Source organism: Mustela nigripes, chromosome 14, assembly GCF_022355385.1.
Source record: "Mustela nigripes isolate SB6536 chromosome 14, MUSNIG.SB6536, whole genome shotgun sequence".
In the NCBI taxonomy this organism is placed as follows: domain Eukaryota; kingdom Metazoa; phylum Chordata; class Mammalia; order Carnivora; family Mustelidae; genus Mustela; species Mustela nigripes.
Genome location: NC_081570.1, coordinates 40,169,115 through 40,193,907, shown reverse-complemented (window position 1 = coordinate 40,193,907; position 24,793 = coordinate 40,169,115). Strand labels below are relative to the sequence as shown.

At 33.7% G+C, this 24,793-nt stretch overlaps 1 protein-coding gene across 1 annotated transcript in view; it reads left to right on the top strand.

Moving 5' to 3' along the window:
* FAF1 (Fas associated factor 1) overlaps nucleotides 1-24,793 on the top strand; it is a 537,816-nt gene that overhangs the window by 222,685 nt on the left and 290,338 nt on the right. Inside the window, exon 7 of the mRNA XM_059374699.1 lies at nucleotides 6,348-6,453. Within this exon, the coding sequence (XP_059230682.1) occupies nucleotides 6,348-6,453 (106 nt within the window). The remainder of the gene's footprint in view (nucleotides 1-6,347; nucleotides 6,454-24,793) is intronic.

Genomic DNA, 24,793 nt, shown 5'->3' with positions numbered 1-24,793 from the left:
CAGAGAACTTAATAGAAGACAGATATTTTATAGATGGCTTCTTGATTTCTGATAAATAATCATGGTTAAATTGAAACAGGATCACCCCAGGCAGAGGTGGACATTCTGCTAATGAAAGGGCACTAGAAGTGTAAAACTTCTGGACAAAAAAGAAAGCAGAGAAGGGGTGTTTTACCAGATTATCTAGAAATTCTACCAGATTATCTAGATATCTACCAGATGCCTAGAAATTCTATTTCCAGTGTTGTGTTGGTGACTTCAGTGTTAATTAATAGTAGTTAATTAATTTCTTTATTTAGAAGGGGAGACTGTGAATGGGGGGAGGGACAGAGGGAGAGGGAGAGAATCCCGAGCAGACTCTGCTGAGCATGGAGTCCAATGCAGGGCTTGATCCTGTAATGCCGAGAACATGACCTGTGCTGAAATCAAGAGTCAGAGGCTCAAGTGATTGAGCCACCCAGGCATCTACCCCCTAACCAACTCCCTGCCAATTTTAAAACGAAGAAACTGGCTAGGGGAGTTATGAGATAGCTTATATGAAAATATCTAACACTTGGTCTACTATTGCATAAAAATATTAATGTTCATTGTATTATATTGTAGTGTATTATATTTTTTGCACATAGCCACTAGCTTTAAGCTTGGAGCAATGTACGTGATTCTTACTACAGTTTAAACATTAAATTTCACTCTGAATTTGAAGGTAGAGTAATGCTAAGTATTAACAGCATTTTGAAGTAAAAGAAACTGCTTGAAGGTGGATTATCTGAGGCTAACTATGCTAGCCAACCTTTAGAAGACACTTAGAAAATTGCTCCTAGGTGCAGTAACGGGTGAGGTTTCAATTCATTCTGCTAAGTTGCAGCTAGAATCAGTTGCCTAGATAATATTTAACAGTAAAGTCTTTGCAAATTATGCCAGTGACCACAGTAAATTCTTTACTGCTTTCACCCCTCTTTCATTTCAGTCCCTGTCCTCCCCCACCCACCCCACCCAGGAAAAACCCCTCAGAAAACTAAGAAACAAACTTGCTCAGTTGATATGCCAGCTTCTGTGGAAAGACTCTGTTTAAATTTAGCTATTCTTCCTCTTTATTTCCATAGCACCTTAGGAGAAGTGGTATTAAAATTCTTAGCAAACAGAACCAAAGAGGAGTTGTAAATTTCCTTGTCTCCCAATCTTTCAATAAACTCAGTGAAGGCAGAACTATGATTTTACTGGGCTCCCTTCCCCTGTACCTAGAGGACAAATCCTGAGTTAGACCTGGGTCACTGCTACTTACTTCGTGTGTGTCATGAGGCAAGTAATATAACATCATTTTTTTCATCTGTAAAATGAAAAATGATAGTTATAACTTCATAAAGTTGACATGAAGTTCTTAATGCCTGATACATGGTAGCACTCATCAAAGGCTAGCCATCATTGTTAATGGCTAAGGAAATGAGTTAGGTCACAGATAATACTTACTCCTCCAGATGAACCATTCTCACAAGAAGCATGAATGTGGTATATCAACCCCAAACAAGACCTGTGTAAAAAAGAACACTGTGAGTGAGTCTGGATAACATTAGGCTTATATAATTATGTTCAGTGCATCAAAAAAAGTTTTATTCTCTATGAACTCCTATAGAGGAATGGAACTAAAAAATGAAAAATAACTGCCACAAAACACTATAGGTCTTTTTATTAATGTTTTGTTATTATAAGAACACTCAAAAATGTTCTATTTCATATGCAATAAAAATTTCCACTTGGAAAAAAATTTCTGTGTGGCTTTCTAAAATTTAATATTCATTGTTCTATGAAGAATTAATACCCTTTTCCTGAAGAGGAAACCGAGAATTTACAGAATAATTAAGTACCTAAAATGAGGCCTTATGTGGTAGACATTCAGCAAATATGTTTAATGTATGATTGACTTTTCAAAATCCAACAACTAGCAAGCAGTGGAGCAGGGACTCAAATCTGGCTTTATGACTTTCAAGCAGTTTAAAGCTATAAATATTTTCTCTGGCCAACTTAACCTCTGCCAGGACTATTGAGAAATTATAGAACTAGGCTAACATGATGAGGTTTTGTTGTTTTTGTTTTGTTTTGTTTTGTTTTTGTTTTTGTTTTTTAGAGGGAGGGAGGGGCAAAGAGTGAGGGAGAGACAGTCTTAAGCAGACTGCGCCCAGTGTGGAGCCTGACACAGGGCTCAGTCTCAAGACCCTGAGATCATAAACTGAGCTGAAATGAAGAGTTAGACATTTAACTGATTGAGCCACCCAGATGCCCCAAAAGTGATCTTCTAAAGTAGTCTGGTGGTTAATGCTCATGCTGGCAAACCTTTTTTGCGAAGTTATTGCACAAGTCTGCCAATCAAGATCAAGAAACATATCTAAGGAATTGCATAAAAGCAAGCACTACAGGTATTAAATATATGTGTACATTCATATGTAAAGATAAAGGAGGATCTATGTAATCACCAAAATTACAGAATTCTGAGCTGCTTACCTTTCATTTGTAGCCCCATAATGGTGGTCTTTAATTTTTTTAAGTTTTCTTTTTCACAAACCCTTCTTCACATTTCCTTACACTTCTTCCTCATTGCCTTCTACATCTTTCTTTATATTTTCCAGTCTCCATCTCTGCTCAGACTAGTCTATGCCTGAAATCATCCTCCATAGCTACCTGTCAAATCACTATCCATTCTTCATATTACTTTAGAGTATTGTCTCCTTTCTTCACAATCTTCACAACTCTTTTTTAAATTTTGTGAATAGTCTATCCTGACTGTTACAAATAATAAGAATCAAATAATTATAGGAAGAATGAATTCTGAACTCCCAGCAGGCAGGAGTCTTATTTATCTTTGTATCCCTAAAGCAGCCCAGCCATTTGGGAGATAGGATGCTATAAAGAACAGAATTAAATATAGTTTAGAAACTTGGTTTTGTCTTTTTGTAGCTGCATGACATTGGGCAATTACTTAACCTTTCTGAACCACAATTTTGTGAAGAAATAGGCACTTCACAGGTAGGCTCAAAAAATATGCAGCTATGTGCAGTTCAGAATGTGCAGAACTGTTCCTTAATTGTATATAGGATTCGATTGAATCACCTTTGAATATGCTAGTTGCCAAGGGAAATACTGATAAGTAATAAGATATTTATCCTGAAAAGGCTTATAGTCTTGAATTTAGGACTTCCACACATGAAACAAAGCAAACTATACATAATATGCTATTATTAAGTATTGAATGAATTATATGATAAAGGAATTCAGAGAAGAGGGAGTCTATAATAAATACAAGTGGTAGGCCATGAGGTGGCCTGAAAGCTGTGCAGTGTTGGGATAGTTGCAAAAGGGGATGAGAACAACGTGAACAGAGATTGAATTGAGTTTCGTGTGAAGAAGTTAGCCATGACATGAGAAGTTAGCCAAACTCTAGAGCAAAAGCCAAATCTTGGAGAATAGTTGCAAATTAGGTCTACCAATGAAAGGCCCTGAAATTCCAAGTAGGCTTTCCATTACTTGCCACTTTTGACCCCAAGTTCATTTAATATACAAATACCAAACTTTAACCCAGCCTACTGTTTGAGCCTCATGGCATTCCTCTCACACATCCTTTATTGTGGTTGTAATGAACTTTAAACAATTTCCTCAACATTGTGATTTTTCTGGCCTTACTACACTTAATGTCTCAGTGTCACTTGGCATAATTGCTCATGCTCTCCTATTTAAAATTAAACAGTTACGTATACTAGACTTTCTTGGTCTTTCTCTTATCTCACTGACCATTTGTCAATCTCCTTTGCTCTGACTCCTCCTCCTCTGCTTGATTTCAAATGATTGGAATGCCCAGGTCTCCATCGTGGCCTCTCTCCTTTTCTCTAAACAACTTATTTCTCTAGGTTATTTCTTTTGCTCACAAAATCTGGATACGTTCTATGTGCTATGAACTCTCCTGCTCTGAGCTGTGTTTGTTGACATTGGCCTTTGTACAGATGTACATGATATCTCTTTTTGCATATGTAATAGGCATCTTAAACTTAATATATCCAAAACTTCACTCTTAATTTCCCCACCCAACCTGTTCCTACCCATTTTCCTTGTTGAATGCAATTCCATCCTTCCATTTGCTTAGGCCAGAAACTTGGGGTTATGTTTTTCTCTCATTCCATTAGTAATTTGTATGGCTTCTACCTCTAAAAGATATCTGAACCTGACAACACTTCACCCTCTTTGCCTCTCTTACCTCTACTAAAGTAGTCCAAGTCACCACCACTTCTTGCCAGGACCAGCCTCCTAAGTTTCCTAGCTGTCCCAACCTTTACTCTTTCTTCACCATAGCCTGAGCAGCCGGAATAGTATTGTATACATGTAAATGTAAGTCAGTTCTTAACTATGTTCCTGTGTAAAATCTCCAGTGGCTTTCCGTTGCAATTACTATAAATACCAAGTTCTTTACTATGGTCTGCAAGGACCTACATGATCAGACTATTGCTATCTCTTTCTTATCATACCAGCCTCAACTTAAATGGCACTTCCTCAGAGATGCCTTCCATAACTATTCTGTTGAAAATAATTCCCTTCACTCAGCCCTTCTGTTACCTTTTTAATTGTAATCCTGTTTTATTTACTTCACAGCACTTAGTATTTTCTCAAATTACTTACTCATTTATTTGGTTATTGTCTTTCTCCTTTACTGGAATGTAAGTTTCATGAAAGCAGGGATCATATTTTTCTTGTTCACTACTGTATCCCTAGCAGCTAGAGCAATGTCATAAATGTACATAGGTGCTCAATAAATACATGTTAACTGAGTGAATGAACAGCTGTTTTCTTCGACTTACTTTTTTCTTGTCTAAAAAAATGCCACCTTTATTCCCCAAACAAAGCAAAAATTTCATGCCTTCCAAATGATAAATACAAAGGTCCTACTTATCCTTCATATTTCAACTTGCATTTTTCTTCTCCTCTGAAGCTTTCCCTAACCATTCCCCTCTTTCACTTTTTTTCAGTTTCTCAGTTCTACTTATTCCATTTTACTCTGACTATTTATATATCTGTCTACCCTTCTTAGATTGTAAAGTATTTTATGGATAGGACCTGTGTATTTGGGTTGGTTTCCTTAATGCCTGGAATAATACAAGGCATTGACTTAATGTTGAAAGACATGAATCAAAATAAAAATCTTAATCCCCTGGTAGTTTTCCAGAAAGTAATGTTGCTTTCAGAGATACAAAGATGAGTAAGACTCTTGCTTTCTGGAAATTCACAATTTACTCATTGTTCAATAAATATTTATCTACAGTGTGACAGGCATTATGCTTAACTGCTAAGGATACAGTGACAAAGCTTTCTGCCGGAAGAAACTCTATTTTAATTGGATATCATTTCCTTTGATTTTGATCAATAATATTTCATGCTGTATTTTGGTGTTTCCTAGATATTTTTCATCTGTAATTAACCTGGGAACTCCATGAGAGACAATGAGAGAGACAAATTAACTTCTTAATCCTAATTGTATGTTGCATGTATGTTTATTGCATAGTTATAGAATAGCAAAGGAGGATTAATGAAGGCCAAAACTGTGTAGCACACCAAATTGTTTCCCCAGTTCTACAAGCATGGGGCTGCCAGTATAGATTATTTATACACAACTGTGGCAGATTTTTATTTTCAGTGTTGATAGTGCTTTTTAATATTGTCATAAACAAATAGAACCACAACTTATATTTCTTAATTTATGTGGTTAATTTCATTTACTCTTTGTGGTTCTGACATATTTCTAACATTTTGGTTAATGTTGCTCTGAATTCTCCAATTTCTAAATTCTTTGTATTCCCGAGTTCTAAGTGAAAGCACAGATGTTTTGAAGTAATTCTGATAGAGCAGTTAAAGTTCTGTAGATTTTGGTATTTTCTGAATTTTGAGTTAAAACGTATTTCTATTCTTATACAACATTCATGAGGATAAATAATATTTTATATTTCACTTGGATTTGAACCAGAGTCTTTGAATATACATATTAGTAGCATGTTTGGAATTTTATATAATTAAAAAATTTGGTTCTCTTGGAGGAAATACATATGCATATGACTTCTAGAAAATTCTTATGTATACACAGAGTTTAGAATTGAAATTTAAAAACACCTTGGTAGAGAAGGAGTTAACAGGTTAGCTCCCCTTGGTTGCTCTTTGCATCCTCTCTTGCCTTTAGGAGCTGAAAAGATGATAACATTGGGCCCGGACATGCCTGTGTGGAGGTTATGGTACTCCTGGGGTTTTTGCAGCTAGCTGTAAAGCAAGCTAGAACATGTTCATCTCAGAGTTCCTTGTTTTTCTTTCAACCCTTTCAGTGCCCTGCAGGAATCATTAAATCAAAACTTCATGCTGATCATCACCCACCGAGAAGTCCAGCGGGAGTACAACCTGAACTTCTCAGGAAGCAGTACCATTCAAGAGGTGAGTTATGTCTCACAGCTAAGGAATAAAGGTAGCTCATTATAGCTAATGTTGACCCTGTTAAAGAGGGCTTATCTGTTCTAGTTGGAAACTCTCTTTATGTTTCATTATTGGGTTCTTAATTTTAATTAACTGGAGCATCAATGATTACTGTAGATCTATTAAATGACTTGACCTAGAAAAATAAATGTTATAAATAGAGCTCTTGATAAATCTTAAAATAGTCAACTTAAAACCTTGCTTAAAAATTACTCATTGTTATATAATGTATTTTATGGTTTTGTAGTAGTAAGTCAAAATATTAATTTGGAAATTGTTGACAGCATGCATTTTTTAATATGCCTATATTTTATTTGAAAGGTTGCTCTCAAATATATTATTTATAATGTGTACGCTGCCTTTTTCCAAAAGGAGTTTGAGGAGGCTTTTCTTTAGTAGCTCAATCCCAACATTAGGCAGTATTCGTGAGATGCTGTTGCATACTGTCAGTTTTTAGCTTAGAATATCTGAGATGTAGTGTCAATATTTTCTTTAACATGGCCAACCAGGGCCACTGTTTCAAAAAAGAACCGCCCCCAAGAGAGAAAAGGTACCTTTTCGCCTGTGGCCCCACCCACTTAAAAGCCAGTAATTTATATCCGTCTGGGGAAAATGTATAAGGCTTTGACAGGACTTGTATTTAGAAACACTGAGATGACGATTATGACAATTACATCTTGTTAATTGTGAAGACAACAATAATTTGTCTACTAATATTTTTATAAAGATAATTATGATTAATCTTGGATTATTTCATAAATTTTTTCTTGGTCTATATTGCTTAAGATAATTATTAATGTCATATTAAAAGAATGAGTTGTTTTCACCCAGTCATTTTTCAGATGTATATGAATTATTTTAGTAGTGGTTAGACTATTAATGGTTTCCTTTTTGGATGTTTTGTCAATGAATTTCAATTTCTGAATTTGCCATAAGTAGTTCATTGTTTGAAGTTTATTTTCTCTGTTTATCACTTGAATAGTTTGTTGACTAGTAACTAAAATCTTTAAAACTTTTCTTGACCCCTACTTTGAATAATAAGTTTGAGTTATTTGATTTTTTTTTCCAGGATTTTAAACATATTGGTTGGCATTTCATTTTAACCTCTATAATGGGTGTTCTAGTCTCTAAATTTTCAATTCCTTGGAGAATCATTGATGCTTTTACTTTAGAAATAAAGTTTAACTATGGCACTATACCAGATTTTGTCTAGTAACTTCATGGTAATAAAATTTAAATTCTATATTGGATGTAATTAAGGCAATTCCATATTAATCAAGAAAAGCAAAAATAATACAAAGTAAATTTCATTTTGTTGTTGATTTACCTTTTTAAATTGAAGACTAGTACGATGTATGATTGATAAATACACACTGCTTTATTTTTCTTTCTGATTGAAATTTTTATAGCCAGAGTTTTTACCTTTTTTTTTTTTTAACATTTCTATAGTTTGAGTGTGTTTCAACTTTCTCCCACAAGAGGGCAGAAAGGACTATTAAACTGATAGTCTAAAAATGTCATTCAGTGTTTTCAAATTAGCTTCTCTTATATTAACAAAAAGGAGCATAATGGCCAAGTTATTGTTTGATTTACAGATAATTGGCATATTGCAGGGAGGAGACTTAATTTCACCCTTTTAAATTAAACAGGGAGATTTAAAAAGACATAAAATATTCATTAATGTTCGGTGATTATAAAGTAGTGGCATATATTTATTTTGCCTTTATTACTGTTTCGATGGGAAAATACTGCAAATATTTCCGAAATCGAGTTGGCCATACTGACAAGTTGAAATGTTTAAGCAGCGTTAATGCAATCTGCTCACACCTGATATCCTATGCAGAATGATTCAAAATGACTACATCAATTATTAAAAGAAATATTTAAAATTCTGTAAATGTGCCATTGTGCGCCACAGTTGGCTGAAACTGTTCTCCATGGCCTGCTATTTAGATTATCAAATATATTTTAAGCTTCAAGGACTTGAAAACAGTAAACCTTTTTCATACCATTTCCTAAATGAAAAATGTCCCAGAAATATTTTTGCAAAGACAGATATTCTTATGTATTTCTTCACGAGAGTTCGATTTCTTCTTTTTCTTTTTTTCCCCTTTTTAAGTTTATTTAAAATAATATTTTGAAATTCTAGGTGCCAGGACAAAATAAATGCAATTTCTGGTATCAGTGCTTTTTGTGAATAGACAGTTTCTTATAGGCTCTTTTATTCTGTACAATTTAGAAAAAAAGAATATAGGAGTATAGTCTCTGAGTCTAGGATCACACTCTGTAGGCCTAGTCCTAAGACTTTTCTTCTTCAATTTATGGATATTTGGGGTCTAGGCAGTGGTTCAGGAGGAATAGTTGCTCTGATGCTACAGCCCTGCAACCCATAGTGACACTTAGGTATGTTCTTTTTTGTTGTATGATTGAAAGTCAGTTTGCAACACAATAAAAATACAATGTTATGATTTTACAGTATAATTTTATAAATGCTAGAATTTTTGCTATTAATGTAGAAGTTTAATGATTCCATATATCTTAAATTATAAATTAATTTCTGTCATCAGTTTTAGAAATATCTTTTCAGTGTTGTTTAATAGTTCCAAGGATGAATTCTGACCAGGATATGAGGGAAAGGAAGTAAAAAACACCTGATTTTTTTTCCCAGGGTAAGAGTATATTATTTTTGTTATAGGTGAAAAATCAGCCCATTTTTTGCTATTTTTAAATTTTGAAAGCCTTGTGTATGTTTAAAAAAAAAAAAGCTTTTGCAATGTTTTTCCCCCAGAGACAAATTTGTATTAAATGAAATAGGGTTGAAAAAGGCACTATGATTTCAACCTTTAACTAGACAAAATATGTTTTTTTTAAATACTGAATTAGAAAATAGAACTTAGATGCAGTTTGAATTTCAAATAAACTCTTCAGTGACCATATGTTCATGCAAGTTAGTGGTGATAAACCGTAGTTGCGCAAGTGTTTGTTCATTCTGGCTCTGTGGTCTTTTGCCTTACAATGCATGACTTACGTCCTTTGGGTGCTCTAGATTTTAATTTAAGCTAGTTAGATATTGAGGATTTTTTTAAGCTCTTTACAAATCATTCCACTTACATTATCCTTCTATTTGAGGAAAAGACAGTGATAGTATAAAAAAGGTCAGACTGGAAAGTTGCAAGCAGTCATAGAATAAAAATCCTTTCTCTTTTTCCATTTCAACAAATAGTTTATGAAATTATCAGATAATATGACAATTACTTCATGTCTGTCTTTCCACCCTTTTGGGCCCTGAAGTAGCTACTTGCCACACTTTAAAACAGTGAATTTCTTTGAAAATTTAAACAAGCTTACCTTATTTTAATGAATTTTCTACACTGAGAATTCAGATTTTTAAACAGTTGATTATACAGATTCTAGTAATACTGTCTAATACTATTAAAATCTGTGATTACAAATGCACTTGGGATTGGTTCAATTAAGGGAAAAAAGATTGATTTGCCTAGCACAAATCCTAAACCCAGGTGTGGAAAAGACTATGACGTCCCTGAAATCAAGCCAACTTTTCTTGGAAACTAATTCTTTGTTGTCCATATTACTATTGCAAAAGCTTCTATTAGGCAAAATACCCACTTTTCTTTGCAGATGTCATACAAACTTAAGGAATACACACATGACCCAGAATAACAATACTAAGAAACCTAAGTATTTTTTATATGGAATCGTGGAGTATTACTTATCTGTTATAGTGAGAAGCATGATAAATAGCTATTGGAATTATTTAAATCCTCTTCCAAGTTTCACTTTACCCTAGAATTCTCACTGTTCTCATTAATGTTGATTTAGTTCTTAGGGGGAGTGAAAGGGGAAAATTGATGACCTATAAAGATATATCTTGCATAAATTGGTGAAAGATTTCACTTCTAATATTAGTGATTGTCAAGTGAGAAGCCAGTAGTTTGAATTGGCGACAAGAAGTAAACTAAATACATAAATCATACCAGTCTTTAAAAATAATCTTGGCTAAATAATTGTGAAAATTTGTTTGTTCTGGTTCTGCAAATTTGAAACTTGCATTGGGTTTTGTGCCTATTTTTCTAGTTGCTACTTTCTGAACTTACTTGAGTAACGTGTATTTTAAACTATTTTCCTTTGATGCTGGAGATCATTAACAGTATTAAATATGTAGTTTTTTATACATTGTACTAATAAGCAATTTTCTGGTATTGGGTTGACTATAACTACTTACTAACATGCCTTTCTGTAAGTGTTTTAAGTATAGTTGTTTTTTTGTTTGTTTGTTTTGTTTGTTTGTTTGTTTTCCAGTTGGGGGGGTACTGGCACAGAACTGAAGAGTAGAGTAGCTGAGAATGTACATATGCAAGAGGGTAAATTAAATTGTGTGCTTATTTAATTAAAAGTTTAAGTGGTTTATAAATTTACTTCAAGATAAATGGCATAAATAAATTCAATTAGAATGAACCCATTTTAATTAGCATATATCATAGTTTGATTTTTTTAAATTTAAAATCACAAATGACATCTTAGCAAGAATGGATATAATTTCTTAAGCAATTGGGCAATGAATTCAAGCCTTATTCAGCTTTCAGAAAAGGACATTATGAGCTTCTTTTAATATGTATGTATATTATTCATTTCAAGTTGAATTTTCTAATCTGTTCAAGTCATACTAACTACTATAAGTGAACAAATTGCAAATGATCATTTTATAAATATTGAAGTTACTTGTGATTCTTAGTAAATCATCCCCTTAGGAAATAGTTTAAGTAATATTTACACTGCCGCTCTTTGGAACTGACAAGTCTCTCTCCAAAAGTATTTTAGAATAATCTCTCTGAGAAATTTTTTTAAGCCCATGTAAGTATTTTTCACTTATTTTCCAAGAAGATAGAAACAATGAAATTTTGTTAAGAATTAAAGGCAATGCTTTAGTCCTTTGTTACTTAAGATATGTGTATCCTAACATCATCTTAACTGGCCATGTTTCATAATCTGAGATTTGTGTGTTGGTAGTTTTGAAATGTCTAGGTTAAGAGAAATTATGTTCAGTTATCAGAAACTAATAAACATAAGACATTTTTATATGCAAGAAAAGGCAGAGAGTAAATAATTGCACTGGTGACCAATACTGTAATAATCCTGTTTTACAATATGCACTTGACAGGTTGTAATAGTGCTAATTGAAGAGACTAATTCACACTTGCTTCATTCTATTCAAAGGCAAAATCAGCAGCTTGTTTTGCTTTTGACCAGATGGTCCTCATGAACACCTACTGTGCACTTTAAGTGCTTTACTAGAATTACAAAGGCTGGGGGCTGCGTTCGACTCCAAATGATTTGAGAAGAGAGAGAGAGACAGAGAGAGAGAGGGGGAGAAAAAAACCCCTCTGTGCTCAATGGATTTGGTGCAAGTAAATTAATTCTAGTGGACCCATTACACACTGAGCCCCCTTTTCAAAGCTCTGAGCCTCCTCGCTTGCTCTGTAGCAATGAGAAAGAGAAAGAGAAAGGCAGATTACTGCAAACAGAAATAAAAAAAAGGGCTATGAAAGGGAGAAAAGAGGCCTTGAAGCCTTTCATATCATTTGAGTTTTTCAAGTGCGTTATTTTTGGGGAGGGTGGATATATGAAAAGCCAATTGGAGTTTTTTTTGTTTTAAAGTGCGCTATTTAAGCACCATGAATATAGGCGCAAGAGCAACAGTTGACTGAGTTTACTGTGGTGAAGCTTTGTGTCCGAGGATGAATCAAATTCATTATATTCAACTCTTTGTGTTTTAACATGAATGTAGGGTTAGTTTCACAAGACTGTGTCTGTTTAGGATAATTATAATTTAATATTTTCCTTTCATAAAGTTATCACTGTAGATGTCTAAAATTTTTAATCAAAGCAGATTTTGTACATTGACTTTGAAGCACCCTGACAGTTTAAAATTCAAAGGAAAGCTTTTTTAGTTTTCAAAAGAAAAGGCTCATTCTAATGGCATTGAAGCAGAGATTATTATAACTAATTAGAAGTCACACATCTGTTAGCTTTTGGTTTGTGACTTACTTATGTATTTTTTAAGTAAAATTTATACTTTAAAAATATATTGCTGATATTGAGTGAACCCAAAAGGATAAAATGCACTTAATAGAGAACCATTTATTTGAGTCAACCATTTTTACAAATTTCTGCATGGCCCCATAAAAATAGGTAGTATATTAAAGTCCATTAAATGTGAACGAAATTGTATAACTAATAACCTGAAATATTAAAATATTTTCATATAGTTCTTGTTAACATAACTCTAATTAATAACCAAAGTTATTATGACACAACAAGAAAATTAGCAAGCCCAGTTTGTGCAGATTTATGGTTATCCTTAAAGCTGTTTATTTTGTACAGTTGTAATTTGGAATACGGACACTGTAAAATAATGGATTCTTCTAAGATAAAATACAAGAGATCATATCTAGGGAGTGTAAGTTTTGTGTTTTTGTACTTTTAAGTTTAATTCTAATACATTTTTGTTGCATGGCCTACTTTTGTTTGATGGCATACTGAAACTAATTCAAGTGCATTTTTATTATAGTTATAAGCAAAGAATAAAACAAAATCATGCCAGTAACATATAACTTAAAGATAATTGTAAACAAGTCATAGAGATGACTATTTCTAAGTTTGGCCCATCTCTTTAAATGAATGTCTAGAATTTATACTTTAAAAGACATAAAGCACTAACATATATCAATATATGTTAATTATATTCTTAGGACATAAAATGTAGAAATGTAAAAACAACTACAAAAACATTTTATTTTATTTTTCAAAGACTTTTAATAGTAGGATGCCTTCTTTGATATTTAAAATAAAATTTGATTTATTTCTTATTAATATCATTACTTTGGGACTTTGTTCATTTAAGTATAAGTTTTGAGGTGGGGAAGAATATAAGGGGGATCCCTAAATCTTCAACCAAGAAAACATATAATGAAATTTATAAGCAATGAGGTTTTAATGAATTAATGTCCTTTGGGAGAAAAAAATATGAATGATTAGGAAAACGTACAAAAAATTATTTTACAGTGGACTATTTAAAACTGACGGTAGACTACTAGATTCACTTTCTTGTAGGTACCATAAAAAGCTCTCTTTAAATCTAAAATTTCAGTTAGCAAACGTGGTTTGGCCATGACCATGCAGTCACTTACTTAGGTGGGGCTGATTCTTTGGTTTCATAGGCACAGTGGTTGGAGCCTTTCTCCTCATGAAGAAGAGTTTATTTCAGTATTAAAATATTAACCCCTAGATTCCTGAATGCCAGAGACAAGGTTCTGTCCTGTAGGGGAAGGGTTGGAAAAGGCTACAGTTTTTTTAATAGATTTAGTAGGTACCATGTTATTTAAGCTGAGAAATATTTTAACATTTAAGTATCCTCCAGCCATAAAATAAGAATAATGACCTCATTCTTCTCCCGGACAACCCCAGGGAAAAAAAGAGAGAGAGAGAGAGAAGTAAATCACTTATATTTAAGTGAATATAAAGTGCTCATAAACATAACCTAGATTAATTCAAGGTATATTAAGGCCTGCATGTTAAAAATTATTTACAGGTTTATCCTTATATACCAAAGATTATTTGGCCATAACCCCTTAAACATCTATTTATGATAATTTTTCTTTCATCTAATGTGTCTTCTATTTGACTTAATACTATCTAGTCAAGGAGTTCTTTTTCAAGCATATTTGGTATGAAAAATAAAACTTTAAAAAATTTTATAGCTCAGTTTAGAGCTATATTATCTTATTATTACCCTCAATACATTCCTTAAAAAAAATTTTTTTTTTTAACGAAAAAAACCTTAAAAGCTTGTAACAAACATTTTTTATAAACGACAAAATGTATTCCTTGCTTTGTGGTCATTGCGTGACCAGACAGTAGAGTACTGGATTGTTTTAAGGTTTTTACAGCTGCAAGGCAAAAGCATCTGTTCATTGCAAAGCCGGCATTGTTTAATTTTGACACTGACTTTTACATGCGTCTTGTACCAAGCACTGGATTAGATGCCACTAAGATGAAATTTGTTTTAAGTTGCTCCCAAAGTGCAGCTGTCCCCATATATGGCCTTGTAGCTTAACCAAAATAGACAGACATAGGATCAATCAGAATCTTTGTACAGGGTCACCTTACTAGGCTAGAGAGGCTCAGAGAAGGAATGTTAATGATATTTATTATGAATAACTGCAAAACTAGTTTCCAAGCTGATTTAGTGTATGTAGAAGTATACCCTTCCCCTTTTTAGGGCAACAGAACCATTATTAAATATTAAGCTTTTAAACTGGAGTATAATGGTCAAATACTATGATGCCTGTTTATACACAGGCACTATTCTTCCACATTTGATTACAAGAAAAATGATCAGTTTATTGGTCACTCAAGTAGTAATTGACTGAAAATAAACTCAATCTAAAATGGCTCTGCTAAAATCTTGAGAAGTGGACATTTTTATAGAATGATAATTTTTCTTTAATGTTTCAAGTGAATGAAAAATGAAAGAGCACCTCACTTCCCGGGTTTCCTGGGATTGTGTGAATTTCTACCCAGCTGGTCCAAATTGATTGATACAGGGCCAAATATTTGTCTGCCTACATTTCAAAGTCTATAATTTGCTAATGAATTGTGGTAATAATCTTTCATCATACATGAAAGATTTAGCCAAACAATTTGCTAAGTATGTATTTTGATCATAAAATTTTTGGACTTACACCAAGCTTTACATCTATTTTACAGCTTATGCATGGTGGTGGAGGGAGAGCAGGGGGAGAAATAATACTGAACATGAGCACTTGATGGAAAGGGATGAAGGAAATGAGGGAAGAAGGTACTTTGGAAAAGAGTAATGCTGGGAAATTCCTATGAGTGACAGTGGAAAACAAATTAGATTTGCACTTAAAGTACAAAATAGAATTTTTTAAATGCCAGTAGTTTTAGCTTGTGGTATCCAGAGGTATGGTAGGTATCCAGGTAGATGAAGTCAAGGAAGGAATTTTTTCCTTTTTGGCTACAGCTATTCCATACATTGATTATGGAATAATTTCCTTAAAACTTTATGTTAGAAAAGTCAAGTGCCCACAAACTAAAAGTAATTGAAGGCATAAGAATAAAAGCCAGATGTTTGTTGGGGTTGACTTAGAGACTTTAAAAAAAAAAAAAAAAACAGTGAAGAAATAAATATGATTTGACCAATTCCAGAATAAGGTAAAAGAGGAACCTCTTACTCTTAGTTAAGCTTTTGAAATGACTGTGGACAGCCAAGAAAATATTTTCTCCTTCTAAAACAAAGACTGTGTGAAGGACAATGGGGCTCATATTTGTATGTGTGTATATGGGGGGATGATATTTATGATTAAATATCCTCTATTTGGGTAAGTGTAAATCTTAATTATATTTTTGAAGAGCAGTGTAAGATGACTCCAGAGGAAGTCCAGGATTAGCCAATGGAGTGAAAGGTCAAGAAAGTGTTCTAAATAAGATTCTATTGTGTATCAGTAATTTCTGTTTCATTGTTAGAATTCAGGGTGCCATGACTTCTTATTTGACTGATATAGTCTGAATTATTTTCAAATTGTCCATGAGGGGAATATTTAATAATACTGATAAAGTTTTCCTTGCCTTGCAGATAGGAAGTTTAAAAAAAGCAGGTAGCTAGAAAGAGAGAAACCATCTTATAAAAGAGACTGAACCTTCCATTTTATAGATAAGCAGTTTTAGAATTTTTACATACTTGCTGGACCTCTTGATTATGTCGCATTTCCAGAGCATTAACTTCTATCCATTTATATAATTCTCTTTTCTCTGATAGAGCTAAGCCTGTTCTAAATGTTAGTATAGTAAATGTCTATCCAAGATGGCAACATTGGAAACTCCTCTAACATACATAGGAAAGTTAAAGATTCCTATGTCAAACTAGAGCTTTATTTCAAGTGAATTGAAATCTTGTTTTACAGTTGACTTTCTCAGGCCCTTTCCTTCATTTTGTGATTTTTTTCTGTTTCACCAATTTGATACTTGTCATAATTCTTTTGTGATCATACTGTTACTATATTTATCACACTGCAGTTAATATAGAAGAGATCCTGTAATCATTCTGAAGGAAAAAATTATCAAAACTGAGGCTTACAGAAGGGAGGAAGATGAGGGGGGGTGGGGTAACCAGGTGATGGGTATTAAGGAGGGCACGTGTTATAATGAGCACTGGGTGTTATATGCAACTAATGAATCGTTGAACACAACATCAAAAACTAGTGATGTACTATATGTTGGCTAATTGACTATAATAATAAAAAATTATATTTAGGTAAAACCAATTATGAGTGAGATAGTGACATTGTTGATTCTCTTATTCACAATTTTGTAAAAATTGCATTTCATAAACATTAAAGTTATAGTTTACATATGTTAAATTCAAATTATGCTGTCGCCATTTGTTTCTAGTACTTTTGGTATTCTGTTATCAAAAGCACCTTAGAGGTGCCTGGCTGGCTCAGTGGGTTAAAGCCTCTGCCTTCGGCTCAGGTCATGGTCCCAGGGTCCTGGGATCGAGCCCCACATCAGCCTCTTGGCTCTGCAGGGAGCCTGCTTCCTCCTCTCTCTCTGCCTGCCTCTCTGCCTTCTTGTGATTTCTGTCTGTCAAATAAATAAATAAAATCTTAAAAAAAAAAAAAAAAAAAGCCTGCCTTCGGCTCAGGTCATGATCCCAGGGTCCTGGGATCAAGTGTGCATAGGGCTCCCTGCTCAGCGGGAAGCCTGCTTCTCCCTCTCCCACTTCCCCTGCTTGTGTTCCCTCTTTTGCTTTGTCTCTCTCTGTCAAATAAATAAATAAATCTTCAGAAAAAAAAAAAAAGCACTTCACATTTACATGCTTGCCTTTGCCTGATGAAAATGTGAAGTATTTCCCACTAAGAGGTATGTTTGTAATGTCTAATAATAATAACTATTATTATTATAGAATATCAGTTAAACATCAGTTCATTTCTGTTGAGTTGGGAGGTATTTCCCTTATGCTTCACATTGTAAAATGGGGGAACTTTAATAAGGTGTATTTAAGGCTGCTGGTTTTTTTGTGGGTAAAAATTTTTGTTGCTAATAATAGGTATGCACATGGATCACTTTGCTTAGAATTTGAAATTTCAGAAATATAGTAAAATATCTTATAAGTCCTAATTTCTATTGGTAATTGTACTTTCAGATATCGTAACCAATGTTTGTATATAATGAATGGAGCAATATGTGGAACATGATTCTAAAAGTAATATATTAACATGCTTATGTGTCATAAATTTAAATGAATGTCAATTTCTTCTAATTAGTTATCTTTGTTATTGATATATATATCCTCTGTTGCTCAAAAGTTATTCTAGATTTCTGGGAACTGGCTTTAGAGATGATGATGCTTTTTAAAATTTTTCTTTTTGAATGACCTCATGTATGACCAATCTTTGTCCCATGAAGGGGAGAAATTGATTTGTTGAAACTGCCAAAAGTAATTGGAAGCCAGATGTTGCAAGGCAGGTCGTTATTCAATCTGGGTAGTCAAATTTTTGGTTATTCTCTCTTTGCTGAGCTTCTCCTCTCCCTGTAAATATATATCTGTCGTAGCATTTACCACACTCATTTGCAGTTACCTGTTTACTTGTTTTTTTCCCGTTAGAATAAGAGCACCTTAAGAACAGGAAAAGTATCAACCTCATCTCTTTATTTCTGGGCCTACCACTGAATTTGTTAAAGAGATGGTATGCTTAATGAATGACTGAATTAAAAAAGAATCTAACTTAATGAGATTATTTGCACCTGAAGGCATTCGCAAAAGTGAAGTCACTCAAGTCTTTCTGAGTATTTCGAGCATTTTAAGTATTAATTTGACATAAATAGGTACTTTCTCATGGGGGTTATGAGAGATCTCTCTGATTTGGCTATGTGAACTCTCACTTATTTATTAAAAATGAGACTGAGAATGGATAGTTTGCCCACAAAGTGTAAAATAAAATTCTGACTTTAAAATAGATTTATGGCATCCTTAATTTGTAATATCTGCCAGGTCATTTCTTGGTGTTTTCTCTGTAAATGAAGTTATAGCTGGTTTTTTAAAATTGTTTTCTAAATTTAGGGGCTGCAGTCTTACAGATTTAATCTATTTTTCAATTGGCAATTTGTTAACTTGTGATAGCAGAAAGATCATTACACTATGGTATATGGAATCTGAGTTCTAATCTTCCTGCTACTAACAAGCTGCACAGTCATCTAGCCCTGAGTGGCTTGGTATTTCTTTTTCATTTGTTTGACTTTACATTAATAGAGAACTGCAGAAACTCGAAGTTTTTGCTGGTGAAAATATAAAATGTCTTGGAACTTTAAAGTATGCATAAAATACCCATGTCCCATTGAACCTGGTGTATACCTCTGTTGCAATACCTCAGTTCTTCTGTTTTGTGTTTATTTTCCTTCTCATGGTAGGCTTCTTGAGGGTAGGATCTCAGTCATTTAATCTTCATATTTATAGTACTAAGTATAGTATGTAGCGCCTTATAAATGATTATTGAATGAGCAAATATTTATGTGTGTCACCATCCAGTAGTTGAAAAGAAATTGGGAAACCTGGATTCTAATATCTGATATTTTGTTTTCTTAGCTATATTAGTTTGGGTAATTCATTTAGCTGCTCTGGGTCTGGGTCATTTATGAAAGATAGGAAATGGTTTCAGAGGAGTTTCCTGCTTCTAAAATTTGGTCATTACATGTGAATTTAGAAATTTATATGTGCTTCAACTGAACCTTGTGTGTGAGGTTGGGGTGGCATAGAGAGAACTAGTCAATAGGTAGTCACCATGTATGTAAATATGTATTTACATATTTACATATGTCCCGTGGAATGTAAATATCTCTTTAATATTTAAGGTGTTAAGAGGTTCAAGGTTGAAATAGAGGTCTTTCTTGCCATGGTGTTTGAATTTCTAGAATTGAGATTTTTAATTTTTATCTTAAAGTAGACTTTAACCTTGAATACATAGGATCTAACAAGACTTTAAAGGTTAATTCCATTAACATAACAAGTCTTTCTAATACATAAGATTTTTTACGTATTGAGATACATAAAAGTAAATGGTATCAATTTAAAGTCATTAGTTTCACTTGTGGTAAGTGAATTAAAATTCGATGAGCATAGCAAGGCTATAAAGATAACTACCATAAGGATATATCTATAGATCAATGGAACAGAACTGGAAGTCCAGAAATAAATCCCTTACACTCAAAGTCAGTTAATTTTCAGCAAGGTTGTCATGACAATTAAACATGGAAAGAATAGTGTTTTCAACATATGGTGCTGGGACAACTGGATATCTATATGCAAAATGAAATTGGACTACTCTTTCACATCATATGTAAAAATTAATCAACTGGATCAAAGACCTAAATAAAAAAGCTATAACTGTAAAACTCTTAGAAGAAAACATAGGAATAAATCTTTGTGACCTTGGGTTAGATGATGGTTTCTTTAGATATGACATCAAAAAGACAAACAACAAAAGGAAAAATAGGTAAATTGGACTTCATCAAATTAAAAAACTTTTATGCTTTAAAGGATACCATCAGTGAAGTAAAGAAAGTACTCACAGAATGGAGGAACATATTTCCAAATCACTTATTGATAAGAGACTTATATCTGGAATATAAAGAACTATCATAACTTAACAATGAAAAGACAAATAACCTAATTTAAAAATGGGAAAAGGGGAGCACCTGGGTGGCTCAGTGGGTTAAAGCCTCTGCTTTGGGCTCAGGTCATGATCCCAGGGTCCCTAGGATCGAGCCCTGCATGGGGGGGTGGGCGCAGCGGTGTGTGTCTCTGCTCAGCAGGAGGCCTGCTTGTCTTCCTCTCTCTCTCTGCCTACCTCTCTGCCTGCTTGTGATCTCTGTCTGTCAAATAAATAAATAAAATCTTCAAAAAGAAATGGGAAAAGGATTTAAATGGATATTTCTCAAAGGAAGATATGCAGTGAGTATGCACATGAAAAGTTGTCCAACATCTTTAGTCATTAGAAAATTGCAAACCAAAACCAGAATGAAAAAGCATTTCATATCACTTGGATGGCTTGAATGAAAAAGATGACAGTAACAAGTGTTGATTAGATGTTGAGAAGTTGGAACCCTCAGATATTGCTGGTAGGAATGCAAAATGATGGAGTAGTTGTGGAAGACAGTTTGTCAGTTCCTCAGAAAGCTAAACAAAGAGTTACCATATGACCCAGTAATTCCACTCCTATACATATACCAAAAGAATTGAAAACATGTTCGCACAAAAATGTGTACATGAATGTTCACTGCAGCACTATTCTTAGTAGACAAAATATAAAAACCATCCAAATGTCCATCAACATATCTGATGTATGAAAAAAATAACATGGTATATCCATAAGTAGAATATTATTCAGTCATAAAAAGGAATATAGTACTGATATATACTACAGCATAGATGAATCTTAAAAAAAAATTATGCTAAGTGAAATAAGTGTCTTTTGTGTCTACAAAAGGCCATATATTATATGATTCCACTTATATGAAATCCCTAGAATGATCAAATGTATAGGGACAAAAGATAGATTGCTGGGCAGTAAAATTACTCTGTACCACAGTGGTGGATACATGTTATTATAAATTTATTCAAGCCCATAGAATGTATAATACCAAGAGTGAATCCCAATATAAATCATGGAGTTAGGGTGATAATATGTCAATCAATGTAGATTAATCATTTGTAATAAATAGTACTACTTTGGTGGGGATATTGCTAATGGAGAAGGCCTGCATTTGTGACGGCAGAGGATATATGAGAAACCTCTGTACCTTCTGCTGAAATTTACTGTGAGCCTGAAACTATGCTAAAAAATAAAGCCTATTGGGACACCTGAGTGGCTCAGTTGGTTGGACAACTGCCTTCGGCTCAGGTCATGATCCCGGAGTCCCGGGATCGAGTCCTGCATCAGGCTCCCAGCTCCACGGGGAGTCTGCTTCTCCCTCTGACCTTCTCCTCGCTCATGCTCTCTCTCACTGTCTCTCTCTCTCAAATAAATAAATAAAATCTTAAAAAATAATAATAAAAATAAAAAATAAAGCCTATTTAAAAAAATTTAAAAGTATGTTACACTTAGCCAGGAACAACATGGGTGAGGGAAAGGTGTGTGGGTAGTGGCTACTAATGAGTACAGAGTTTTATTTCTTGTTTTGCTTTGTTTTGGTTTTTTTTTTTTACATAATTCACTAGTTATGCAATACAATGCATTTAAGATATTAAATATCTTCAAATAATTGTTTATTTACATGTTTTATAAACAAGGTTTTACATGAGAGCTATAATGTAATTTAAATACAGCACAAGATTTCATGTATATTCTGAATATTCAATAAATTAAGAAAGTCGATTTATTTTTTATTTTTTTTTTTAAAGATTTTATTTATTTATTTATTTGACAGAGAGAAATCACAAGTAGACGGAGAGGCAGGCAGAGAGAGAGAGGGAAGCAGGCTCCCTGCTGAGCAGAGAGCCCGATGCGGGACTCGATCCCAGGACCCTGAGATCATGACCTGAGCCGAAGGCAGCGGCTTAACCCACTGAGCCACCCAGGCGCCCAAGAAAGTCGATTTAAATCTTCTTGTTTATATGTGTACAAATCTGTTTTTGTGTATATATCTCCCCCTACTTAAACTCATTATTAGAATTCTAAAATAATAAAACAAAAAGTATACACAGCTTTGCAAAAAATATCTGAGTTTGCCATATGTATGATTTTTCTGTTTTTCATGGTAAAAATTTACATAACAAAAAATTTACCATTTTAACCATATTTAGTGTACAGTTCAGTTGAATCAGATACAGTCACACTATTGTATAACCATCACTGCTATTCATCTCCAGAAATTTTTTCATCTTCCCAGTGTGTTACTCCATAACCATTAGACAGTAACTCCCCAATTCTCTCTCCCTCTCTGCCTCGGCAACTATTATTTTACTTTCTGTCTCTATGAATTTGACTACCACAGTAGGTACCTTACATAAATGGATTAGTACTTGTCCTTTTGTGACTGGCTTATTTCAGTATGCCTTCATGTCATAGCATTTTTCAGAATTTATTTTTTAGGACTGAATAATATTCCATAGTGTGTACCACACTTAGTTTATCCATTAACTTGTTGATGGGGCATTCTGGTTGCTTATACCTTTTGGCTATTGTAAATAATGTTGCTCTGAACATGGGTAGACAAATACCTAATCACAGTTGCTACAACATTTCACTTTTCCCATCAGCATATGTAAGAGTTCTGATTTCTCCACATCCTCCCCAACTTTTGTTGTTTTCTGTCTTTTGGATAATATCCATTCTAGTGGATATAAAATGGTATTTCATTGTGGTTTTAGTTTACATTTTCCTAAGTACTCCTGATGTAACATCAGTTAATGTACTTATTGCTCATTTTATATCTTCTTTGAAGAAATGTCCATTCAAGTCCTTTTCCCACTTGGGATATTCTTTATGGAGTGATAAAAACATTCTGGAATTTATTGGTGGTGATGGTTGCACAAGTTTGTGAATGTGCCAACAACCACTGAATTGTACACATAAAAATAATAAAAAATAAACTAAACCAAAAAATGGGTATGGAGAACTGAGAATTTATAAGAGAACTACAACTACAAATTGGATAATTGTACCAAAAAGGAAGATTAAAGACTTTGGGGATGATGCCACCAGGATAAATTATATAAAAATACCAAGTTTCAATTTACTAATATTTACCAAGAATTTAAATAACTTTTTTTTTTTTAAGATTTTATTTATTTATCAGATAGAGATCACAAGTAGGCAGAGAGGCAGGCAGAGAGCAAGGGGGAACAGGCTCCCAGCTGAGCAGAGAGCCTGATGCGGGGCTCGATCCCAGGACCCTGAGATTATGACCTGAGCCGAAGTCAGAGGCTTTAAACCACTGAGCCACCCAGGCACCTCTAAAGAACTCTTTTTGAGATGGTAACCAGATATCTTCTTTTTCTATTGAAGTTAAGCCAAGAGAAAATGGACTTCGTAATGTTGGTGAGAATTTTTTTGAGTTTGACATTATTAAGCTTTGGAGAGTTGGATGGAATCACATAAGAATTTTTGTTAAATATTTAAAAGGGGACAGATTCTTACTTAGTTTTGGACTATTTGATGGTTAAGTCTATTGAACAAGTAGCAAGTAAGTCTATTGAGTAACATTCCAGTGAATTATTACCAACTTTTGAGTATGGTGGTAACGTGGACACAAAAGCTATTAAAGGGTACTGATGATATCATCATACAGAGTTTCTGTGACTGGTGCTTTTTTGGGTAGTGCTTCCATTAGTTTGTTCTGTTACTGTGAATGTAATAGAAGCATATTTGAGCGTGGAATAAATACTTTGTATGAGAGTAAAGATATTAATTAGTCTGTTAGAAAAACATATTCTATTATCATCTATCTATAATCTAGTGGAGATCCACTAAAAGAGGGAATGGCTTTTATTTCACAGTAATGTGAATAAGTAATAAGAAATGTGAATGAGTTTCTACAGAGACTCTTGTAGTCAGTGATATTCTAGTTGTTGACCTTAAAGTTGCTGATTACGTCACTTAGAGGAGGAAGTCATATTGGGTTAGTGTTTTATACTTTTCAACTTCCTTTCCCTGCCTTACTGCATTTGATTCTTATAGTATCTGCTAGTGTCAGGCCTGCTGCATACAGCTCTGCAGGTTGAAATTGGAACTGTAACTGTGAAAAACAATGATTTTGATGAGGATATGAATGTAGGACTTGATGAATATAGTCACTCTTCTTTTTTTTTAACTTTTTAATTTTTTTATTAACATATAATGTATTATTAGCCCCAGAGGTACAGGTGTAGTCACTCTTCTATATAAATAGAGGTACTGAGGTACCTGGCTGGCTCAGTCGGTGGAGCATGTGACTCTTGATCTTGAGGTTGTGGGTTTGAGCTCTATGTTGGCGGTAAAGATTACTTTAAGAAATAAAATCTTTGATAGATGGATGGATGTGCTGATGCAGATTATAGGTAAGTGGTATAAGAGTGCCCAATAAAGTCATTGTTTTTTCCCATTTATTTCATTTCCTAAATCTTTAATTCATTCACATTATCTCTATTGAAAAATAGCCTACCTCACCCTCCTTCTGTCTCACTATATCAACTCTTTCCTTATCTGTAAGATTAGTGGTGGTG